At 40.7% G+C, this 23502-nt stretch overlaps 1 protein-coding gene across 5 annotated transcripts in view; it reads right to left on the bottom strand.

The window, feature by feature from the left end:
* MARF1 (meiosis regulator and mRNA stability factor 1) overlaps positions 1–17060 on the bottom strand; it is a 52718-nt gene extending 35658 nt beyond the window's left edge. For 2 of the 5 annotated variants that reach the window (XM_075514637.1, XM_075514634.1), the window contains exons 1-15: positions 16982–17060; positions 15423–15630; positions 13118–13783; positions 11921–12095; positions 10226–10452; positions 9213–9330; positions 8306–8478; positions 5648–6082; positions 4943–5112; positions 4678–4839; positions 3777–3966; positions 2869–3047; positions 1833–1913; positions 1236–1472; positions 321–440 (exon numbers count right to left, since the gene is read on the bottom strand). In XM_075514637.1, coding sequence (XP_075370752.1) covers positions 321–440; positions 1236–1472; positions 1833–1913; positions 2869–3047; positions 3777–3966; positions 4678–4839; positions 4943–5112; positions 5648–6082; positions 8306–8478; positions 9213–9330; positions 10226–10452; positions 11921–12095; positions 13118–13783; positions 15423–15569 — 3080 coding nt within the window. In that variant the 5' untranslated portion in view covers positions 15570–15630; positions 16982–17060. Of the gene's footprint in view, positions 1–320; positions 441–1235; positions 1473–1832; positions 1914–2868; positions 3048–3776; positions 3967–4677; positions 4840–4942; positions 5113–5647; positions 6083–8305; positions 8479–9212; positions 9331–10225; positions 10453–11920; positions 12096–13117; positions 13784–15422; positions 15631–16272; positions 16291–16981 lie in introns of those variants that run through there. The other 3 variants (XM_075514638.1, XM_075514636.1, XM_075514635.1) reach the window with 3 other exon arrangements.
* Positions 17061–23502: the final 6442 nt, after the last annotated feature.

Genomic DNA, 23502 nt, shown 5'->3' with positions numbered 1-23502 from the left:
AATACCACTATAAACAATTGTCCTAAAAATATAATTATTTTGAGACACTTCCTGAGCAAGAGGCTTCAACAGCTTACTAACACATTACAGAATTCTTCATAAAATGCACATTTTAAATAAGTGTGTCTTTTTTTGCTCAAGAAGAATTCAATAAGTAGTACTTTCATAAGGCACTTGGTTTGCTATAAAAGATACCACTGTACATAGAACTGGAGTTTTTATACAACAGGTAGTTTCAGAGCCCAGAACAGCCATCAATAAATTTTTAAATCTTTAACCTATCAGCTCTTACACTAAAAGCCTAAATTAAAATACTTTACCTTAGTAAAGGCACAGTACCCTCATGTGTCTGTAGAAGACTGTGAACTTGGGGAGCAAATGTCTTCAGAGACAAAATCACAAAGGGAATTCTATAAGAATCTGGATCAAACTCATGCTCACTGTGAAAACAAGAGGTTGAAGTTTATATGCTTATTCTACACGTAGCTTTAGCATAGCATGCCTGTGCTCACATACACACCCACAGTAAACATTATACTATATGCGTACGATATACTGCTACTAGCTGACAATACCACTATATACAGTCACAAGCAACTTCCATCTTTTTTTCTTCACAAATTAATACAGCTACAGCAAATTTCCAGAAGACAAGCAACATTTAGAAGACCACATTTTTATCATCATTAGATTAAAATTTTCAAATTAAGTTTTAGCAGCACATACCAGGCAGTTAACAGTGAACACCTAATAACTGCTCCGGTAGCACAACCTGGCTGCTGTTGAATAAAACAAAAAACTTTATATGGCTTCAGGAAATCTTCAATTCAGTATGAATCACTTACTAAATGTAGCTGGAGGACAAAGAAGAATTATCAGTTCCAGCTATCATTACCTAATAAAATTCAGGCTAATAGAAATCTCTAGTACATATAACCTTCCTATATAACCAGAGGAAGGTAGGGTACCTTTCAGCTTCTGCTTAAGGGGTATTCAATCTTGGCAGCTGTGCTAGAATACAATAACCTTATCTGAACAGATTGATCCATGAGAACTGCCTAGAAAATTCACTGTGCCATCTCACTATTTTCTGCCTAACTTATTCTTGTAAACATATAAACAGTGACTGGAGAACGCTATATGAACATATATACCTCAACTTTAATATACCTGTAAGTGTTAAATGCTGTTCAAATATTTTGTAAGATTTTTATAGTATTTTATACACAGCTTACATAAAGTCTTTATTCAGGCAATGCTGCTTACAAACAGGCTCGTGATATTCCAACTCTTCAAATATTATAGGACTACAGTTTGCTGATGAACCATCATGTGACTGTGAAGATCCCAACGGACTCTGCCGGGCCTGGCTGCTGGGTAAAAGGCACACCAGCCGCCCACTTCCTTGGTCACGGATTGCCACAGTATCCGTTAGTTTATACAAGTCTGATACAATTAACTTATGCCCAAATCTAAAAGAAAAAAATTGAAGTAAATACACATTATAAACACAGTTAGAAAATGCAGTAATCTGCATTTTTTGTTTAAGAAACAGGAATATGCTAGAAACTATTCTATGCAAAATGTTCGGGTAACTAATCTATTCATCCCTATATAGAAAAATGAAGTAAAATACCGAAATGAAAATATAACCCTCTAAGAAAGGCCAGTATTACAGTCATTGCCTCTAGATAGATAACATGCTGCAACATTTAACAACAAAAAACCCATAACACTCCATTCTGTTACTCTCTATAATTCACTGTAAACAATCACACAAGATCAGTTTCTTTTTGGAAGTACTAGAGAAAAAGCAACAACTGAGAACTTACTTTTTTTCATAGATTTCTGTGAATTTGAACACAGGCAGGCAACAAGCAGGTGCGTCCTGCAGAATGGACATTGTTTCTGAGCTACAAAAGAAGTTTTGTAACATTAGCACAAAATTAATTTGTTAATATTGGTCTCCAGCCCAAATTGGTGAGATATTTACAGATGCAGTTCATGAACTACAAATGTAACAGGACAAATGGCATTCCCTTCCATCCCAGCACTACAAAAGTTGACACTTCAGATCAGAGGAGTGCAAGTATTAACATTTCTGCTAACTCATTAGCTAATGTCTCTGAAGGAGTTGCATCTTTCATAGGTAGTGGTAAGATTCCAAGCATCTATAAAACGCAACATTAAAGCTGCAGCATTAGAAGTTACCAGCCTAGTCATTACGTTAAGAACCATGAACAGGCATAAACTAAAAGGCAAAAATGAAATAAAGTTGCTATTATATAATAGCAAGTAGTACGTAATTGTAGAGTACTCTACACTCCAAGCACTATTTTCACTGGAGCTTTCTGTGAAAAAATGAAGACAACTTTTTCCTAATGCTTTCTTTCAGTAAGGAAAAAACAGAAACAGAAAATACTTGTAGTCTCGCTAGCATCAGCACTCTAGTTCTATCATCTTCCATACAGAAAATGGAGATCAAAGAAACACCAACAGCATTTCTGTGCATCCCATCCTCAAAGAGAAAATTCATATGCACTTTCTTGAAGGAAAGAAGAAATAAAGATGCTAAGTGTAATCATAATTCAGCTGCACAAACTAAGTTATTGAAGTATATCAATGTTATGAAAAAGTAGTGGTGAAACTATTAAACAGACATCTAGCCTCTTCAGATGCTACTTAAAATATAGGCCATGTAAAAATGCTAAACTGAAAACTAGCCTAGTTGTATTTAACACATTCTTCAGGTCATGAGACAGATTTTACTGTATTTCCCCTATCACTCGTTTGCTCAGTATTTTAAATCATCTCTCAGCTACTTAATTGTTCTAGCATGTATTTAGAAGATGCCAAAGTGTTTATTACCTAAGCAGAGAGAGTGATTTACTAGCAGCTCCCGTTGCTAATGAGACCTGGATCCTTTTACTGCCAATTTTGTATCTGTGAAGACTGTTGACAGCACTGATTGCTTCTTGCAGATTTTCCATCTGAACTGTAGCCTTCAACTGGTAGTCTGTATGAGGACTGAGCTCTACACTTTTTACCTGAAAGGAAGAAAACACCTTATACATTTATCACAAAATATTAACCCAAGGCAAGCCAACACAAGAGTAGTACAGTCTTGCTTTGGCCAAGAGCCAGATACACTGGAAACGGGAACCGAGTATGATGAACCATGGCCAACAGGACAATGCAAACAAGAACCGAGTGTAATGAGCCTTGGCCAAGGCAAGACCACAATATTCCTTTAACACAAGCATCATCTTCCCACGTAGAAGATTATGCCAGAATAATGTCATCTACAGATCAGTCATAAACAGGACCACTGCAGAAATGACCTCTCGTTGCATAATTGCTTTTTACCGATTCACGCTCTCCACGTCTGTTTTTGATCACTTGATTCAAAACAGAAACTCAGTTTTTACTGTGATTTTTAAGCTTTACAGGTTTAAGCTTTAGGAATTCAGCTTTACAGCTTGAAAAGGTTATGCAGCTAAAGCCTAAGTCTCTTCCCTGCATGACTAATGATCCGCTTACTAAGAATTTTATGTACAAAACTTCAGAATACCAGATCTATGAAGACCACATGCAAATTAGGAACCTAGTGCAAGTGATGATCTGGTCTTTTTAAAGGAAAAACACAATACCTCCTTTTAACAAAGTTTAAAAGTCATGTTTGGATAGCTTCCCATTCCTACTCACCTAAAGCTAGACCACAAACATGTCCATAAGTATTTAAAAAACAGATTTAATAAAGGTATTTTAGCCTTTACCTTGCCATGTCTTGAGAAAATTTCTTGTAAGTTTTGCTGCAACTCTTTTCTGGACAATCTGTAATCTATATTGCTGATCTGAATGTCTGCACCATTTGCAAAAGGATCAGGGCAGTCTGTACCACTGGTATGATTTACTACATTAAACGTGAGTGGAGATGATCTATTTGAGAGGTTTGGAGACATACTCCTAGGTAAAATAAAAACATTTATAAGCTGAAGTAGCTATTGCACAATTCTGATACATATATACACATCACAAAATTAATCAGAAGATAGACACAGGTCAAATGCACAAATACAGCACTTCAAAGGTATTTTCCTGGTATATATGTGTGTGGGCAAAACAAATTTCACCACAAGCAAAACATCATAACAAGATAAATATTTCCTATGAGAAGAAAGGAAATAATTTATATTATGTTTCAAAGTCACCCAATTTAATAATATATTTGACACCAAGTCTTCTACTGTCTTACTAACACATTAAAGTCAAACTCATTCACATGATTTTAATAATTGGCAAAGGCCAGATATTTAAGTCTACAAGAATTCAATGGGCCTGAGTAAGTTTCCACTGGGAATGTCAAAGGCACTGAATTAAGAGGAGTAAGATGTCTAATAATACCTCTGAAGATTTTACAGAAGCTTTAAAGACGAAGTTTGCAAGAAACAATTGCCACACAATAAGTTTCTGAAAAGGAGCTCATTCCATATTATATTTACATCCACCGTCTGTTAGCTGTTATACAGCACCATCACAGTTTCCTTTTGCCTCCATATAAATCAACGTATTAAAGTAATGTGCTTAGCATACACAACTCCATATGCAGCTGTCAGTGATGAATGTATATATTGGTGAAGTCTCACTTCACCTCTCAAATAAGACACAGACACTTACCGAGATGACCAGCAACTCTGAGACATGAGTAAAGGACTGAGTTGTCTTGAGGCCGTCAACTTACTGAAAGCAGAGGGATAGCTGACCTGAAATACAGTTTCATCTTTATCTTTTTTATCTACAGGGGAATTGGTAATGCTCCTGGAAGCAGAGGTCTCTTTTCTATTTACAAATATATATAAGAAAAAGAAAACACGTTATGTTACAGAATTCACATTAAAAAAAAATGTAGCTAACATTGATGTATTTTTATTTTTAAACATACTTCTGACTACTTTTACAGGATAATTCTCCCGTTCCAATTTTTTTGGTTGCCAGAGACACAGGAATCGCTGCATTAGAGTTACTCTGAGGAGAAGGAATTTGTTCTCTTAAATGTTCTTGCTGGTTTTCAGTATTTCTACTGATGGTCTTTGATTCAAGGCGGCACAGCTCCTACATGAAACAGATGAAAGGTCAGCATAAAAGCACGAGACATTCCTTGCCAGATGCCTTCCTTGTGATGGAAACCTAGATAACTGACATTTTTCTTTAATAGCATTTTCATTGGCACTTCAGAACCAGGAATATTTGATTTTCTGTGACAGAAAATAGTAAACTGTCAATTAGTCAAAATATTTTTGCTACACTGTAGATCTACCCTAGTTTTCCTTAAAACTGGCAAAGTGGATCACTCTAGATATTATACTCAACACCAATACAAAAGTCAAAACTAGCCTAGGATTTGAGACTCAGTAAGTACCAGCCGTATTTCCAAATTGAGAAAAAAGTGGCAGGGAGGGGGAAAAAACAACCCTCAAATTCATTGTCTGCTTTCCAAGCAGATGAAACTGCTCTCATTCAGGAATGTCACTATACATTACAGTTTTTCATTAAATAGGACTGATAAGTTAAAGATACAGCTGTAACAGAAGCAATCCTCAGAACATGAGGAAATGCAAGAATACTAAACGAGGTAGAACAACAATACCTGTAAACTTTTAACATTTGTGGGTTTGATGATAGATCCATGAATCTGGAATCCTCTCCCAGCAGAGCCTTTGGTACCAGAAGACTGATCACTTGAGTCTTTGCTGATGAGGCACAGCTTTGTGTTCTTGTTAATTTTTTTGGGAGACTTCACCTTTTCAGTTCCCACAAAGCTGGAGCTTTTTGTTTCATTAACTTCTTTGTTTTTGGGAGTAAAAGACACTACAATCCTGTTACCAAAAACATCTTCATTTTCCATTCGCTTCCGAGCCCGTTCAGCACTTTCTTGATTTAAAAAACGGAGAATTGCGCTGCTTCCAGAAATGCTCAGCACCTTCCCTCCACAGTTGTCTGACAAACGCCTGAGTCTATTACTGACACTTTTGCTGTCTCTGTTTGTTGGCAGATTATAAACATATAATAGTGTATGGCATGCCTGTTTAAAGGGAGTAAGATTTTAATTTATGTCAGAATACCCCCTTGTTCAAAACCAGCATTTTTACATTGATTCTGGTGACACATGCTCTCTCTCCCTGCTGCCCGCCCCCTCCACCCCCCTCATTCTTTTTGCAGCATTCAATTTGTTTGGAAAACTCTCATACCAAGGTAGATCCTCAAATTTCCATCTCCAATATAATTTAGAGTTAGAAGAGACTACAGAGTCTCTGATCAATACCTGATCACTTCTCCAGATAAGAAAGCATCACTGTTCGCAAACCAAGAGTTCTATATATTCTACACATGCACGTGAACACATAGTTCAGGAAACTATTTCAAAGAAAGAAGAGGTCGTGAGTGCTGTGCAAAGACAACACAGCAAATCCAGAAGGAATCATCAGGAAGACAAAAACCTCAAGAAAACAGTAGACAGTCATTCAAAACTGTTAAGAAAGCATCACAGAGCTGTCTTAATGCACAACTACCCCCATTTTTAAAAAAGGAAAAAAAGGAAGACCCAGAGAACTACAGGCCAGTCAGCCTCACCTCTGTGCCCAGCAAGATCATGGAGCAGATCCTCCTGGAAACTGTGCTAAAGCACATGGAAAATAACAAGGTGACTGGTGACAGCCAACATGGCTTCACTAAGGGCAACTCATGCCTGACAAGTTTGGTGGCCTTCTACGACAGGGTTACAGCGTTGGTGGATAAGGGAAGAGCAACTGATGTCATCTACCTGGACTTGTGCAAAGCATTTGACACTGTCCCGCACGACAGCCTTGTCTCTAAACTGGAGAGACATGGATTTGACGGATGGACCACTCAGTGCATAAGGAGTTGGCTGGATGGTCGCACTCAGAGTTGTGGTTAACGGCTCGATGTCCAAGTGGAGACCAGTGACGAGTGGTGTTCCTCAGGGGTCGGTATTGGGAGCGGCGCCATTTAACATCTTTGTTGGCAACATGGATGGTGGGATCAAGTGCACCCTCAGCAAGTTTGCCAATGACACCAAGCTGTGTGGTGTGGTCGACATGGTGGAGGGAAGGGATGCCATTCAGAGGGACCTTGACAGGCTTGAGAGGTGGGCTCATACGAACCTCATGAAGTTCAACAAGGCCAAGTTGCAAGGTCCTACACGTGCGTCAGGGCAATCCCAAGCACAAATACAGGCTCGGCAGAGAATGGATTGAGAGCAGTCCTGAGGAGAAGGACTTGGGGGTGTTGGTTGATGAGAAGCTCAACATGACCCGGCAATGCACGCTTGCAGCCCAGAAAGCCAACCGTATCCTGGGCTGCATCCAAAGAAGCATGACCAGCAGGTCAAGAGAATTGATTCTCCCCCTCTACTCTGCTCTCATGAGACCCCACCTGGAGTACTGCATTCAGCTCTGGGGCCCTCAACATAAGAAGGACATGGACCTGTTGGAGCAAGTCCAGAAGAGGGCTATGAAGATGATCAGAGGGCTGAAGCACCTCTTCTATGAAGCCAGGCTGAAAGAGTTGGGGTTGTTCAGCCTGGAGAAGAGAAGGCTCTGGAGAGACCTTACAGCAGCCTTCCAGTACCTGGAGGGGGGCCAGCAAGAAAGCTGGAGAGTGACTTTATACAAGGGCGTGTAGCGATAGGACAAGGGGTAATAGCTTTAAACTGAAAGAGGGTAGATTTAGATTAGATATGAGGAAGAAATTCTTCACTGTGAAGGTGGTGAGGCACTGGAACAGGTTGCTCAGAGAAGCTGTGGATGCCCCATCCCTGGAAGTGTTCAAGGCCAGGTTGGATAGGTCTTTGAGCAACCTGGTCTAGTGGCAGGTGTCCCTGGCCATGGCAGGGGAGTTGGGACTAGATGATCTTTAAGGTCCCTTCCAACCCAAACCATTCTATGATTCTATAACTAAGTTCTTACCCTAACTGTCTGCCAGTGAAAGAAAGGCACGTCAGACACATTATCTGGTAAGATACTTAGTGATAAGAATGTGATCTTGCTGTTTTACTTGCTTAGTTAACTACTTTCTTTTATTATTTCATTCTTTCAGTCTTAAAGCAGAAAGCATACATTCACATGGTAGTAACTGAAATACAGACAATGGTCAAATACGCAGCAGACATGTCTCACCATAAAAACACACACAATTTCAGCCTGCTCTCCCCCTAAATTAGAAAAAAAAAAAAAAGAGGAAGTAGACACTTTGAAATGTCTGTTGCATTAAGAATTAAAAACCTTACCGGCATTTTCAGTGGTAACCTTGGTGGCAAGTCTGAAATAAATTCTTCAAAACAAATAAGCTCATGAGCATGATGTAAGAGTGCTTCTGAAGCTTGGTTTTTATGTACCAAAATTATCCGAAAACCATGTCGATGTCTCAGGTCACTGAGTTCCAAAGCAAAGTTTACATCCGCTGGAGAAGAATAAAAGAAAAAACAGAATGAACAAGGAAACACATTAAAAAGGTAAAAAAAAGATTAAACAAACAAAACCCCAGATCTCACTTGACAAGTTCTATTTATCACTGAAAATTTCCAATGAAAAAGCACTAACAGCTACAAAGCTTCTCAACAGACATAATTTAAATCAGCAGTTAGCATTCAGTCTCAGACAAGGGCTTTTTTAATAACAACTTCTAGTAATTTATCAGCAAGACATTCAACTGGTACTATATACTTCTATATCAAACATTTGTTTAGCTTTAGGGAGAAACCCAAGGCAACACATGGCAATTACATAGTTGAGTGGCTTGCATATTTAACTGTATAGTATCCTGCTACAAGAATAAAAACAAATCAAATTCAGAATGCTTTGAGCAAAATGTAAGATTACCATAAGGAAGACTCAATTAGTTTTACTTTATTAGCTGCCTGCTGAAGCTGTCTAACTTTAGACGGTATTAATACACATACCCACTGACACTCAGAGAGACATCAGATTCTAGTGCCGATTTAACTAAGCCAAGTTCTCATCTCACTGTCCCTACATTTCCCTTGCTGCCACTGACATTATTAAGAGTTCCTGAGCAATTCAGTTAAAGCTGATTCTAAACACAACCCTTAGAAAGCAGAATAGTGTCATATGCAAAAGTACTATGGAAGAAAGGAACTGAATTCTGCACTGTAGATGAGTACCACAAACACTTACTTGACACAAGAACCACAGTGGCAGGTGCAGTGTGTGTATCAGCAAATCTCCTAAGACTCTGTCTGAGTTTGTCATCAGCAGCATTCTTTGCTGTAGCATTGATGTGTGCAACTGTGACCTGTGGAAATACACAGATACACTCTAAAGAAAAGCTTGAATGTGAACTGTTTGCTTAATTTTTTAAAAAACTAACATAAATACAAGTTTTCACATGCACCTTTTATTTAGATAAATTAATGCACACATACATGAATTACAACATGTATGGATCTCAAACTGTTCTAATGAGCAATGAACTTCAACCCTAGCTGTTCAGCAATGTCTTAGGGATGACTTCTGCTGTTCTGTGTTAGAGATCACAATTTACAGACCTTAAAAACATTCCACAAACCCTCATTTGAAATAGAGAGGTGACAAACATAGCAATTACTATCAATTCATTTTACCTCACATAAGCAGATAAACTGTCAACCTGTTATCATATCTGCAATTTAGGGGGTGGGAAGGGAATTTGACTTAGAAACCTGCACAAAAAGTTAAAAATACCAAGAAACAAAAGGTATTGATGGAAAAATATGTAGTATTAAAGGTGCCCCAATCAATACCACTAATTTAGAAGTGTCCTCACTAATCACCACAGTATTCACTAACAAAAGTAAAAAAAGTTAAGTTCACAGAATCATAGTTCTTTTAGGTTAACAATTTAATCACAGATTTGAAGGATAACACTAGAAATGCTACCACCACTTATTACTGAATGAAAAAAAAAATCCTCTGTGAACACTAAAACTAAAGCTAAAACAGTAATCTACATATAATGCAGTTTCAGTTTTAAAAAGTATCACACCAGGAAAGTTCAGCATTAAAGACCTCACCCATAAAGTAACTATAAGCTCATGCACTAAAAAACCACAGAAACTAACATAAAGCTTTAGTGAACAGGAATCACTATTAGCACACTCGGTACACAAATTCAAGCAAGAACACCAAGTAGATGCTGTTTTGATTGATACCTGGCAGTTGTTTAGCTCCTGAATAACTTCTTTATTTTCTTTACTAATGTCACACACACAGATGAATTCTGCCTCTCTGTGGCCTTTAAAAAACTTTTCACGAATCCTCTGTACAACTGCTATAGCTGAACGGCCAGTAGGAACTGAACAGTTTTCAATATCCCAGAAGACTCCGATGGGGGGCAAGTTTTCCAGAACCTGGCCTGTTATTGCAACTTCCGGAGACCCTGTACAGGTTTAACAACACAGATCATTTTAACCTCCAAATACCAAAAATGTTAAATTTGGCATACTAGAAACTTTGCACATGGGAAGCTTTATGTTTTAGAGAACAACATGCCCAGGAATACAAATTCAGTTTTATTTTCTTAAGGAATCTAAAAAACAAACCAGGTGTTTTCAAAGGTTCTCTTCAAGGGAGAAACTTTACACCTCAAATCAGTCTTAAACAGAAATTTAGTCACTGTTAAGTTAGGATAAAGATGCAAGACAACTTCAGCTTTACTTTTAAACTTTCAAACAACTAAATAATATTTTTTTTTTTTTAAATGTTATCAAATGCTGAGGTGGCATGTGCTATGAAAATTGTCTGAAGTTATGTCACACTAAACTCAGCAGGTGCTATATCAGTAACGGAAGTGAAAACAGTTCAAATTTACAGTGTGCATTAGATAAAGAATCTAACTGGATGAGATTACCAGTATAGTGACAATGATTATAGAAAATTGAGGCAGTATGGAACAAACACAAAGATATCCTACAGTTCAGGAGAGTGAGTTTAAGAGGTTTTGCTATTACAGGCTAAGAAGTGCAAATAAAGCTTCTGGTGTTTCAGCACTCTGAATATCTATTTAATTTTGAATTAACATTATACACCCATTCCATCCCCACAAAACAACTGTAAAAGAAATATTATGAATAACACAGAACCCTCACAGGTCAAAAACAAGCTAGGAATTAAAGTTAGCTGTCAAAAAATTAAAGCACAGCAGACAAATGTCATATTTGTTTGGGTATATGTTGACTAGTTATTCTTCTACAAGATTTGCTGGAATTGCATTTTGTAAGGACACTTAATTGGGGTGTTGCACCTTAAACCTAAAAATGGGTGTAGTTTTAAAATGATAGTAATACTATGCAATTTCTTATTCTTCCATGCCTTTTTTATAGTTTATAACTTTCATACTAGCTATGATTTTGTAATTGAAGCAGTACTAACACTGCAGAAAGACCATGTAAGTATTTCACACAATATTTTCCTCTCAAGAACACTGAAAAAAGCTGTATTGTAATTATAAACATTACAACTTTACTGCATATGAAGTGACAATAGACACTACAGACTAAGAAAATGCTTTTCAAAGTATGGCTGAAGATAATTTCTTTATACACCACCAGAACAAAATAGCTTCCAAGTCCTTAGAATTTCTTTTTCTAGTTCTTAAAATGGTAAAAAATATAATAGTAAAAAATGAAAACTCTATGCAAACAATACAGTAAGTTAACTAGGTAGTCAAAACAGGTAAATCCAAGTTATGACTTTGCAAAACAGAAAGATGGTTTTTTTTACTGTTTAGTCTTCTATGACTTTATAGAAGTTTCCAGAGAACAGTGCAATTTAAGAGAACTCTTCATGTGCAAAAGTATTTAAGGAGGACATCCACTAAGTGCAAGTTTCAAACAAATGTGGTTTACCATATTTCTGTGGTGATTTGCCAAGGCTGCTCGCCAGTAGCAAACTCTTCTCATTTCCTGTTCCTTTGGTTCCACAGCCATTACATATTGGGATGGGAACAGGTGCAGTCTGTGTACTTGGAGGAGGAATATTTGGCCAGATTTTAGCAGCATCAACTAGGCTGTTTCTGGTTGGCTGTTGGGACAATTTTTCAAAATACATGTTCATTTAGTATACAATATTAACACATACTATTCCATGCTAAAGACACTCAGTTTCCCTTCTGCAACAAACACAAGTTCAGATATACTCTACAAAGTTAATTAACAGTATCACTGCATGAAGGAAGCTCCTATCCTAGTCTTTCCTAGCATACTTAGCTCTAGATTTCCAAATGCAAGGAAAGATTCTATTAAACTCTGCGCATCAAGACATGCCATCTTTAAGAAGTACTAATATGTATTCTAAAAAAAACTAGCATGTGAAATCAGCACAATTAAGAGCACAAGGTTGAATCACCTCCCTCCCCTCAAAAATAGAGGTCATAATTCCAAACATACTGAATTCATCATTTAGTTTATTGAAATGAAGACATTTCACTTTTATATTGGAAACTCAAATTTGAAAGTTAAATAACACATCTTGCAAAGCTGAGTATATTATTTCACTTGAAATTACTATTAGAATTCAAGCACAGTTTTAAGCAGTTCTAAAGTGTACCAAATTGGTATTGGAAGTATAAATTGCAAATTTAGGAAGGCTGAACTAAGACCTATCAAACCAAACCAAAACTAGAATATCCTTACAGCATCAGACATTTCACCTGACTTACAAATGGATCTTTATTGATCAGCTGCCCAAGGGTACATTAACTGTTGTTAGCCTTTTCTCAGAGTCACTATTATGGAACATTATAATTGGACCTGTCAAGAGGAGATAACTGTCTTTCAAATTCAGTCAAAATTCTGCTTGAGTACATTACATATCCCCTGTAAGCTAAACATTGTGATAGCCTCTTTTGTCTTCCTATCGAACTGAATGTTACCTCAGAAAAGAGATTATCTGCAAAAAGGATATCTGGTACATTTGGACTGTGCATCACCAACTGGGAGGATGCAAGCTGCAACCCATGGAAGCTGGCGTTTTGCTCAAGTAACATAATTTCAACATTAACCATATACCACGCTTAATGAATGAGAAATGTGATGTGTACAAACCTTGCTCAAGCAGTCATTGCAGTAGTGAGAGCCCTTTAAACAAACTGAAGGTGCCATGTTTAGGTGCAAAGGGTTGGCGCACACACGTGATGTTAGCTCCGACTGTGCAATATGCTCATCCAAGTGACCTGTAGCCCCACTTGTGAATTCAGAACAAGGAAAATAGCCAGAAGATGTGCAGCTCTGAAGGGCTGGAAACTGATGCAGTTTGTGCACGTTACCATGACAGGACTGGAAATGGAGTTTTCCACAACAGGGCAGATGTTGATAGGAAGATACACTGTTTTCTACACACATGCCAGGGAACTCACTCGCAATGCCTGCCAAATTGCTTCTAGTTGGAGGGTTCTTCAGCGAAGATGCAGACTGATAAGCAAATCCTGACCCTACTTGACAAGTAATCGTCCCAGTGCTTTTTGAGTCTAATATTGTGCCAGGGTGAATCAAGTTACCACCACCACCACCACAATGCATTTGTGGAGTACAAGAGTCAGAGCCATGAGCACAGCAGCTTACTTTTGGGCCAGGTGAAAGCTGTATTTGCTGTTGCTGAACAGGATGAACATCAGGAAGGGGTACTGCTGGAAACAGTTTAGAGCCAGCATTATGAGGAGATGAAGCATCCTTCAATTCTACAGCAGCTTTCTTGTTCTCCATGTAATCTTTCTGGAAAAAGAAAGCTCAGTTACATTCAGATATATAAATAAACCAACAATTTTATAGTATAAACAAGCACATTTTTAGACTGTTACAATTTTGACAATAACAGAAACTTCAAAAAGTGCTTATTGTTATGATTACTATTACCTCACTGTCTGAACATGTAAAATATTAAAAGAAACATGCCAGTTGTGTGCCAGCCTGAGGTATATTGCTATCAGTGGATTTTGGAAGCAACAAAACCAAAAAGCTATAAACCAAATAGCAATGGGTTTGTAAAACAGAATTTGAAAAGCAGAAAAATGTTAGGCTAAGGCTGAGAGATACTCTGCCACTGCAAAGCAAAAAAGGATTTATTTATTTTAAGAGCAAACATAGATGGATGCGATGTAAAGTAAGAAAACCCCACAGTTTGGAGGCACATAAGTAATCATCTCTTTCTTTGAATAAAGACTTTAAAATTGTATTAAAGTTTTAGAAGTAATGCATTAAAAGACTAAGACTTTAAAATTAGAAGTTATATCAAGCAGGTAAGCTAACAGTGGACAGAGAAGACTAAATTTTCACAACAACTAAATAAGTTATTTTTGCCTACTCTGATTTAAGATAAAGATGTACAGACATAAAGGCATAAATACAGTTTTTTTAAAATGGCAGCAGTGAAAACTAAGCAAGGTTATGAGAAGCACCAGAACAGTCAAGGTCAGTAGAGCTAACCTGCATACAACTCACTGCTCCAGAGCATTAGGCCAGTACTTTGGAACAACTTTTACTTTCCAAATTTAATTTAATGCATTTCCTACTACACAGTAATGAATAATTCATTACCCAAGTTCAAAACCATTCCCCTCTACCTGATGCCACGTCTTATGAATTGAAGATACACCCTGCCAAAAATCTGTCTGGAACTGGTTTATATGTTAAATTCCAGAATTTATGGCAGCTCCCTTCCTAACCCCTAACGCATGAGAAGAGCAACACAACAGGATAAATGCTTATCTGTTTCCCCCCATGTCTTTTACTAAAAGTCAGATTGAACACGCATGAATAAGTGTTACTTAACAGCTGGAGCTTGCTTGCCCAAGTAAGTCATTGTGTTGTACTATTCCTTAGCACTTTGCATCTTAATTGTATAGAATCATATACAGTTACAGAACAGGAAACATTTAAAGAAATGGAAACAAGGAAAAATTAGACATTCATGAAGAACAGTATCCACAATTGCTGTAACTACTATATAATAATAATTCAGAAAATTCTAAATTTGCCTCCAAACTAAATTGATAAAAATCTGGAAGCATGAAGACTACTTCCCTACTCTACTCTTCAGCAATAACTTCATAGAGCTTTCAAGAGACTGCCTTATACACTTTTTAAGCAGTCAGTTGTATTATTCCAAACACAGCTGTAGAGAGTACAGCCTGTCAAGCAAAGCAACTTGCCTGCTTTCACCAACATTGATGAGAGAGCTGTGAACACAACTAAAGTCCTTAAATTCCCAGGTAGATTCTGTCCTTACCATGGTAGCAGCTGTCACTCTTTCTCCCCTCCCCACTTGCCCCCTTTAGTCAGCAATAACACTGCAGTTAGTTATACCATTCTGTACCAGGATATCAACTATGCTTTTAGTAAAGCAATGAATTACCGTTTTCGCACTGCAAGGCAAAGACTTTTCAGCAGCAGAAAAACAATTAGAAAGTTTCCACAGCCATGGTTTAGCATCATTCTCTTGTCGCTGAAGCCATCCGAATGATCTATTGCAGAGGTTCTCGGTCCTGTTTCCTTCCATCATACAGCCAAACAAAAAGGTTCAACATTCTTTCATCCTCCCTTCCTTTCATTCTTCCCACCTGCTAAAGAGAAAAAAATGCATGCTTTAAATAACTTTTAAGGTAAGACAGAGAAAAACCATGGTGGTCTTATGAATTCCACTACTGCTCGATCACTGAACCTGCATTATTTATGTTAAATTTAATTATGCATATGGGACATGGCCTTGACTATTCCTGTTCAGTACAAGTATATTCCCCATGGTCTGCAGCACAGGTGAGGTAGTCTAAGAAAAACACTGTTTAAGTCCATGGCATTAGCTACAGGGTCCCAGAAATGCATTGCTGCTGACATGAAATAATTCCCTTAAACTTTCAGTGTATTCTCCTGGAAAGAGAAGCCAGGAGGTAGGTTTTCAAGAACAGCTCATCAGTAAATTCAAAATAGGTGCAACTGAACTCAGCTGAAAGAATTAAACTGCATATTCATTGCCTTTCCACAGGGTAACAAAACTACATATACTGTATTAAGCACGCTGCATTTAGTATTTAAACAGAGCTTTAAATTATTAAAATTATTTATAAATACTTCTACTAATTCTCAAGCTGCCCCACAGCACACCACATCAATTTAGCTTTACAGAACCACAAAGAAGCAAAGCAACTTGTTTAAGGCCCAGCTACACTGTACCAGAAAAACTATGATTAGCAATGAAGCCTTCTTACCCTCCAACTACATACTGCATTCATTAGACTATACTCCTTCAGTTTTCTTGCATTTAATCTTAAATGCAATAACCATGGAATACATTCCATGGCATTACATTTGCCCCAGCGTTATTTTTAACCACAATAGAAGTTTGACTTTTTTTTTTTTAAAGCAGAAGTGTTTATTCACACGAACCCCAAGTACCCCAAAATTATGTTGTATAAAACAGTAAGTTAATCAAGTTCTACAACTCTAGAGTATGTTACTTTTAAAAATGCCTGGTAGCACCAACTCGTTTAGGAATTAAAAGGGCAACTGAAAAACATCAGAAGTTATGTTAACTACATATGTCCGCGCTTTGCCCTCTGCGGCTCGCAGCTCCCCGGGTGCTTCCAGCTCGGCCTGGCTCGCAGCCCGGGGGGCGACGGCGAGGCCCGACCCTCCCCCCGCCCCAGCCGAACAGCCCCAGCGCGCCCCGAGGCGCTGCCGGGCAAACGGCCGCTCCCGCCCGCGGGGCGGCGCCGGGCCGAGGCCGTTGTGCAGCTCCGCCCGGGGGACGGGCTGCTGCCCGCGAGGGGAGCGGGCCCCGTCCCCGCCCGGCCGCGGCGTTCCGCCGGGGCCTCCCCACTGCCGCAGGGCGGCGGAGGCAGCCCCGGGCTAGCGGGAGCCGGCGGGCCCGGCCTGGCTCTGCTGTGCTGTGCTCTGCCCCCGCCCGCCGCGCCTCACCTGAGCCGCCCCCAGCGCCGCCGCCCCTCACATGCCGCCGCGGCCCCTCACACCCCTTTGTTGTCCTCCCTCCTCCCTCCTCCCTCTCTGCTCCTTCTGCCGTCAAGCGACGCCGAGCGCCGGAAACCAGCCCGCTGCCGCAAAGGCGGCTGTCGTAACGCTCCAGTCCCTCCTCCTCCTCCCCGGCACGCAGCGGGCCGGGCTGGTGTGGAAGCGGTGGCTTTTAAACCTACCCCAGGCCTGGGGCTCCCAGCGGCCGCCGGCGTGCGGGCCGCGGCGGGGCCGGACGACACCCCGGGCCGGGGTAGAGGGACTGCGGGGTTGCCTGCACCCAGCTGGAGGGTGCCTGGGGCCGCCCTGAGGGATGAGGGCGGCACCTGAAGGGATGAGGGAGGCCCCGCGCAGGGACGCTCGGGGCCCTCCCCGGCGGGCCCGCTGAGGAGCGCCCCTGTTCCCCCTTACACTGGGACCCCCCACCTTACACCGAGGGGGGGTCTCGGTCCGGGCACACCTGAGCCCTGGCCTGCAGGGCCGGGCGGAGCGGCAGGAGTCGTCCCTGGAGGGGTCTCCGGGAAGTCCTGTGGAGGGGCCTGGCCTCCCAGCAGGTACCTGAGCGGCTGTGCTCGCTGCTCAGGCATGCGGCAGGCAATGGGGAAATTGCCACGGCGTTGAACTGGGCTCTTACAGGTAGTAATTTTTGATGCCTTGCGCTGAACTTAAGCTTTCACTTAGAACTTGTTTTCGCACACACACGAAAAAATCTTCATAGGTTGCCAGGGATGGACAGTTTTAACCGTTTTTAAGAGCCTCTTCGCTTGAAGGCACTATATAGTCCTAAGGCTGAGGACAGCAGTTAAGTGTCAGTACTGTTCAGAAATGTGCTGTTTTCTTATTTTAACAGAAGGGTCTGACCTCTGTGACCTGTCCTTCTCTGGGTTGCTTTGGGCATCATTAGCTGTGTATAAAGAAATTCCCCAAGAAAGATAAATATACAACTTAAAAATATAAAGCAATTACTAGCTCACAAAAAAGAACAAGCTTCTAACAAGCCACAGGATTAGGCATTGGTGTGGTCTCCACCCCCTGATAAAACGCCTGAAGTCTGCTGGCCAAACAAGCATCAAGAAAAGGGCAGGCCTCCACTGCTACCTCACTGGGTCTCTTGATGTGGGTGACACTGGCAACCCACTGAAGATAACTGGGTTTTATGCACTTTAGGATTTTATAACTTCAACTTTCTACATTGATATTTTTCCTCTTGAATCCTTGAGCTACTAATAGTCTTTGTCTCAACCCTACCTCTATTTGTAATTTTACTTTTATTGTCTTTCTACAGACACATCTCTGTCTCACAATTTAAAAGTTCTCTCAGGAGCCTGGGCCAAAGCCGTGCAGCAAATCCATATCATCTGGGCTGGGCTTGCTCCTTGACATGCAGGTAGCTGAGACCCTCAGGGAGTGGGGGATAGTGACAGAGCAGGGCGAGGGTCCACTTTTTGGTGGCACAGTATCTTTTGATCATAAGTGACATCATGATATTAGGCTAAGTTGTCATTTTGCCTTCACCTTTGCCTAATGGGTTGCAGCCACCAGCGAGGTTAAGAGTCTTCTTAGTGACAATGCTCATATCTACATCCAGTCTTGCCCCTGCTACCATGGTTCACTCAGAGTGTAATGCTGCTGTACATCAAGGCCTTGAGTGCTGTTATGTTTTGCTTTGCTCAACAAGCCAGCGCTATTAATGAGCATTTGACAGTTTCATCAAAAATTTGTCAGTTCAAGATATCAGAAGAGTTTTAAAGTAGTGAGAATCTATTTCTTGCTTAAGCATATGCAAATCCAATTTTACATATACAGACTGCAGAGAATTATATAACATCTTTAAAGAGACAGAAATAGGTTTCATTGATGTTAAATACTTGCTCTTCAGTGATAGCAATATTTCTGTATGATATCCTAATACATGCGTTTGTCACATCTTGTTATGGGTATCAGTAATGCATTAAAAAAAGTTCAGTAGGTTGTAATGACAATTGATTATCAGTTCCTGTTCCATCCATAGCATGAGTGTTTCTGTGGTGAGTTATTTAATTCTTGCAGCAAAGCAAATCTTTTTTCCCATAGGAAGCTTATTGCCAAAAGATAAGGTGTTGCAACCTTACCAGAACTTAAAGTGTATATATTTTTGCCCACTCAGCTTTCATGGAAGAGTCAGTGTGGCATTCTCATTAAAATAACCAGCACATGAACCCTAGCACCACAAAAATCTGCCATTTATTAATTATTAATCAGCAAACTAAAAATAAATGCATAAAATCATTTCTTCTTCTCCTCTGCTAATTTTAAAATAGGTAAGTGTTCTCCTTCTTGCAAACAAGGCAGTGATAATAATTATAGTAACCTTTTTTTTAATATTTATTGCTTGTGTACAATAATGCCTCTGAGCTTCTGGCATTTGTTAGGGTGCTGTTACACTATTTTGGAATTGGATGAGAGGCTAAACAGCTTCCTTTGAAATCTGAGAATTTTTGCTATGTTTTACAAGTATTTCAAGATGAGAAGTATTAAAAATACTCAGGTGTACCTTCGACATCATCTGTGCACTCAGACTGTCCTCAAAGATTTGTTTGAAGAGTTGAAGTAAAATGTTCTTTGTCCCAGACTTGTGAACAATGTATACATTTTTTGATTACTGGGGACATACTACGATAGTATGTGGGGTTTTTTCTATAACTTATCCAATAATAAAAACATTCTTGAGTAATGACAGAACTGCAAATTGCTATTAACCCAGTTTTTTAAATACCTAATTTAGTTTTCTATTCATAGTTGTATAATAGTTTGTCTCCATTTACTTCTGATGAACATCTGACCTCAAAATATAATTATTTTGCTGAACACCTGACCTGAAAGTATAATTGTTTTGCTCACCCTTTTCAGTTGAAGTCATCTTATCTATGGATAGATTTCTCTTACTGGAATATTCTTACAGAAAAGTGTCCATCCTCCTTGTTCCAGTCCCAGCCTTGTTCTACAAAGTCTTTGGGAGAGGCACGTTCCCAATTTAGACAGTTAAGTCTTTTCAGGATCTGACTCTGCTCCAGGCCTGGTATTGCATCACAGAAGTAAATGAAACTGGGAGCGGGGCCCCTGCGTGCGGGTGCCTGTCATCCAGCAGTTTGTAAAACGTGCTGCAGGGGTGTGAAGTGATACTCGGTGACATCTGGCCATGTGTATGTGGGCTGGAGTGCATGTACACAGAGGTGGTAATTTGTGTTTTTGTTTTGACTCAGGAAACAAATGCCAGACACGCCTAATGACCAAGTGTTTGTGTACGCTGTTGGGTAGGAACACACCTAGGGCACTTGAGAAAGCCTCCGCATACCTCAGTCCCCTTCATTGATCCTGCGTGGTGAGGCCACGGCAAGTAATTTATTGGCTGCATTGAGCTGCAGCTCCGTCCCGTTGTCTGTGGGGAGCTCCTTCCCTATGCGGATGCTTGCGGCTCGTTTGCTGGAATGATGACATCATGCTGAGATGTAGGTGAGTGCAAGTGTCTAATATTTCACAGACTGCTTTGTCCTTGCAATGCGGGCTTCAGTGACACAGAAGCCTGTTCCTTGGTTGTGAAAAGGGGACTTTAGTCTAAAAATGTTGCACTGGCATTAGTTACAGTCACGGTCTCACTGCTTGCTCTTTCAAAAGAGGCCTTTGGGATTAAAAAAAAAATATTTGATGTAAAGCTTTTCCTCTTTTAGAACATTTCAAGGGAAAACGTGCGTTTAAAATGACAGCACGGCGACAAACGCTGATTTATACCGTTAACATCTTAGAAGATGCAGGCCCTTGTGCCCACTGTAGCTCATAAAACACTGACAAAAGGGTTTAGCGTGGTTCAGGCGTACCGGGGCTAAGCGTGAGCGTGCCCCGAGCACGCAGCCGAGGTGGGGTGGTCACTCGCCACTTCGGGGGCCGTGGCTGAGGGCCGGGGCCGGCAGCGGCAAGGCGGGGCGAGCGGGGACCAGCCGCGGCCGCCGCCGCCCCCGAGCGCCTTTTGAAAGTAACCAAAGTTTCCAAACCTCCCAGCAGGCGCCTTCTGGCGGCGCTGATTGGCGGAGCCCCCCGCGGCACGTGACCGGCAGCCAATGAAGCGGCCGTGTCGGGCTGGGCTGGGGAGAGCGGCAGCTGCCGGCGCGGAGCTCCGCGGTCTTGCGGTGGCGGTGAGAGACTGGGGCTCCCCTGCGCTGCCCGGCGGGAGGGAGGGCTGCGCTCCGCTCCGGGCTTTCCCTTCTGGCGGAGCGCCCTCGCCGCGTATAGAGGAGGGAAGGGCGGTTTCGGTGCGGTGCAGCCCCTCCTGGTGTCCCTCGTCCTGTGCTGGTAACTGGGGCAGGGTCGGGGAGGCAAGGGGAGACGGAGCTGGGACCCCGCTTGTCTGCGGCCCCCCGCCCCTTCCCGCATCCTTCCTGGCGAACCTCGGTCTCCTTCTGCTTTTGGAGTTGCTCTCGCGGTTGCTGGTGGGGAGGGGAGGGGAGCGTGGGAACCGTGCCCGCTGGCTTGGCTCCCTCCCGGCTTCGTGCTTCGAATGGGAATGGGAAGCCCGAGAGCGCTGCCTCGCTGACCTCTTGGCTGGCAGCTGGAAGCATCAAGGTCAGGCATTTCAGGAGAGGAAACTTTGCGGAGTTTCCTTAGGAATCGCTGGAAACTCGGAAGTATTGGAGCTGGACTGGTATCTGAAAAGATGAGGGCTTTGCTGAATTAAGCCTTTTGGTAGAGAAGACCCTGAGAAGATGATAACTCTCTTCAGTGCTGGCTGTGGGATTCTGTAGTAATCCTGGCACTCTGATGACCTCTTCCTTTCCTTTCTCTCTTGTGGTGATTTTTCTTTTGTATTGCTTAAACAAAAGAAAATAGGCCCTTATGTTACAGGAAGATGCTTGCAACGGGACTATTTTAAGAAAATGTCATTTTCATAGGATGGGAAAGCTACTTTTCAGGAGCAGAGAGGGGTTTTGTTTTGGTTTATGGTTAGGAAAAAATGTCTAATAGGTGCTTTAGCATCTGCCATGGATAATTTGGTAGTATTTATGGTACTATTTTACTCCTAATTTTTTATTATGATATGAATTGCTCTGACTCAGACCATCAGGCATTGCTACAAAGATAGACCAACATTGTTCACCAAGCTAAAATGTTCTTTTGTTGGGGAAAAACAAACAAACAAAAAGAAGTATTTGGTATGCAGGATTGTTTTGAGTCCTTTATTCTAGGACTGAAACAGAATCTAAGTTGAGGCCCTCATGAATTTGGGGAACTCAGACTCTGATTCCCAAATTGAAGTTCCTTCAATAATTTCGTGTGTGGCTTTTCCTAATGTTTTTTTCCTGAAGAATTTTGCAATTCTGCTCTCACTTGTATGAAATTATTTCCTGCAATGTTTATGCCGAGGTATTTTTCTCTTTGCAGAAGTCCATTCCCCACCCATGAACACTTCCACTTCCTGTATGATGTAGAGGTTTTGTAATGTCTGTGACCAGCACTTGTGCTGCTTGCACGCAGGAAGTCTGGCCAGATGTCTCTGCTGGCTTCATGTGTGCAAAAACAAATAAGGTGCTGCCGGTGTGTGCCTGTTATAGACTGTGACTTTCTCTCCTCGTTTTTTCCACATTTGCCTATGTTAACAAAACACTGCTAAAACCTCTTCCACCTCACTCGCCCTCCCCGCTTTTGTAGTGAACCTAGACAATGAGAAGTTCCTAACTGGTTTAATTAATTACTTTCAAGGCATTTTGCATACTGTCTCCAAGCTGTTAAAAATCAAGGGGAGAAGGCAGCAGGGGGAAAAACAAAAAGTCAAAGCCCGTAGCCTTTCTACAGGCAATTTAGAAAGATTTATGTGAGTGTTTTTTGGGTTTTCTTAAACAAATTTCAGAAAATCAAAAAAAGCTTTAATACTTTGTCTAAAACTTGGAATTTTTCTTTTCAGTTTACGTTTGTATCTTGGATCTTTGGTTAGTTTGAAAATCCCTGTGAGCTAAGATGTAGTGCAGATGTACAGGGAACCTAATAGGTCTTCCTTGTGTGTTGCAGACAAAAGGCATGTGCCTGTGGCATGGGATAGTAGTGAAACAATCTCTGCTGTGTTGTGTCATCTCTGTGGAATAAGTATAGGTCCACAGTCCTTCCATGTATTTGCAGTTTAACAATTAATTTTAAATTACAAGTACTATTTAGTAATGGTAACCATGAAACAGAGTGTACTCTTAACGGATAACATCCTTAGTGGGTCCATAATCTCATGTTTACAAAGACATACTTAGAAACCAAAGGGGACAGCATCTTTATGCTTCTGTGAAAGTTATCAAGGTTCTGTGGAACTCTTACAAATCTTACAGCTCGATTAGGGAAAGTTATTTTGTATGTGACCATACAATCTTAAAAATGCAAATTAGTACATTCTTTTAGTCCTCCCAAAGTGGGTATGTAAGAACTGGGCTTTAGATCCCCAGACTACTTTGAGTACT

This window comes from Mycteria americana, chromosome 12 (assembly GCF_035582795.1).
Source record: "Mycteria americana isolate JAX WOST 10 ecotype Jacksonville Zoo and Gardens chromosome 12, USCA_MyAme_1.0, whole genome shotgun sequence".
Classification (NCBI taxonomy): Eukaryota; Metazoa; Chordata; class Aves; order Ciconiiformes; family Ciconiidae; genus Mycteria; species Mycteria americana.
This window is presented reverse-complemented; position numbering and strand designations above follow the sequence as displayed.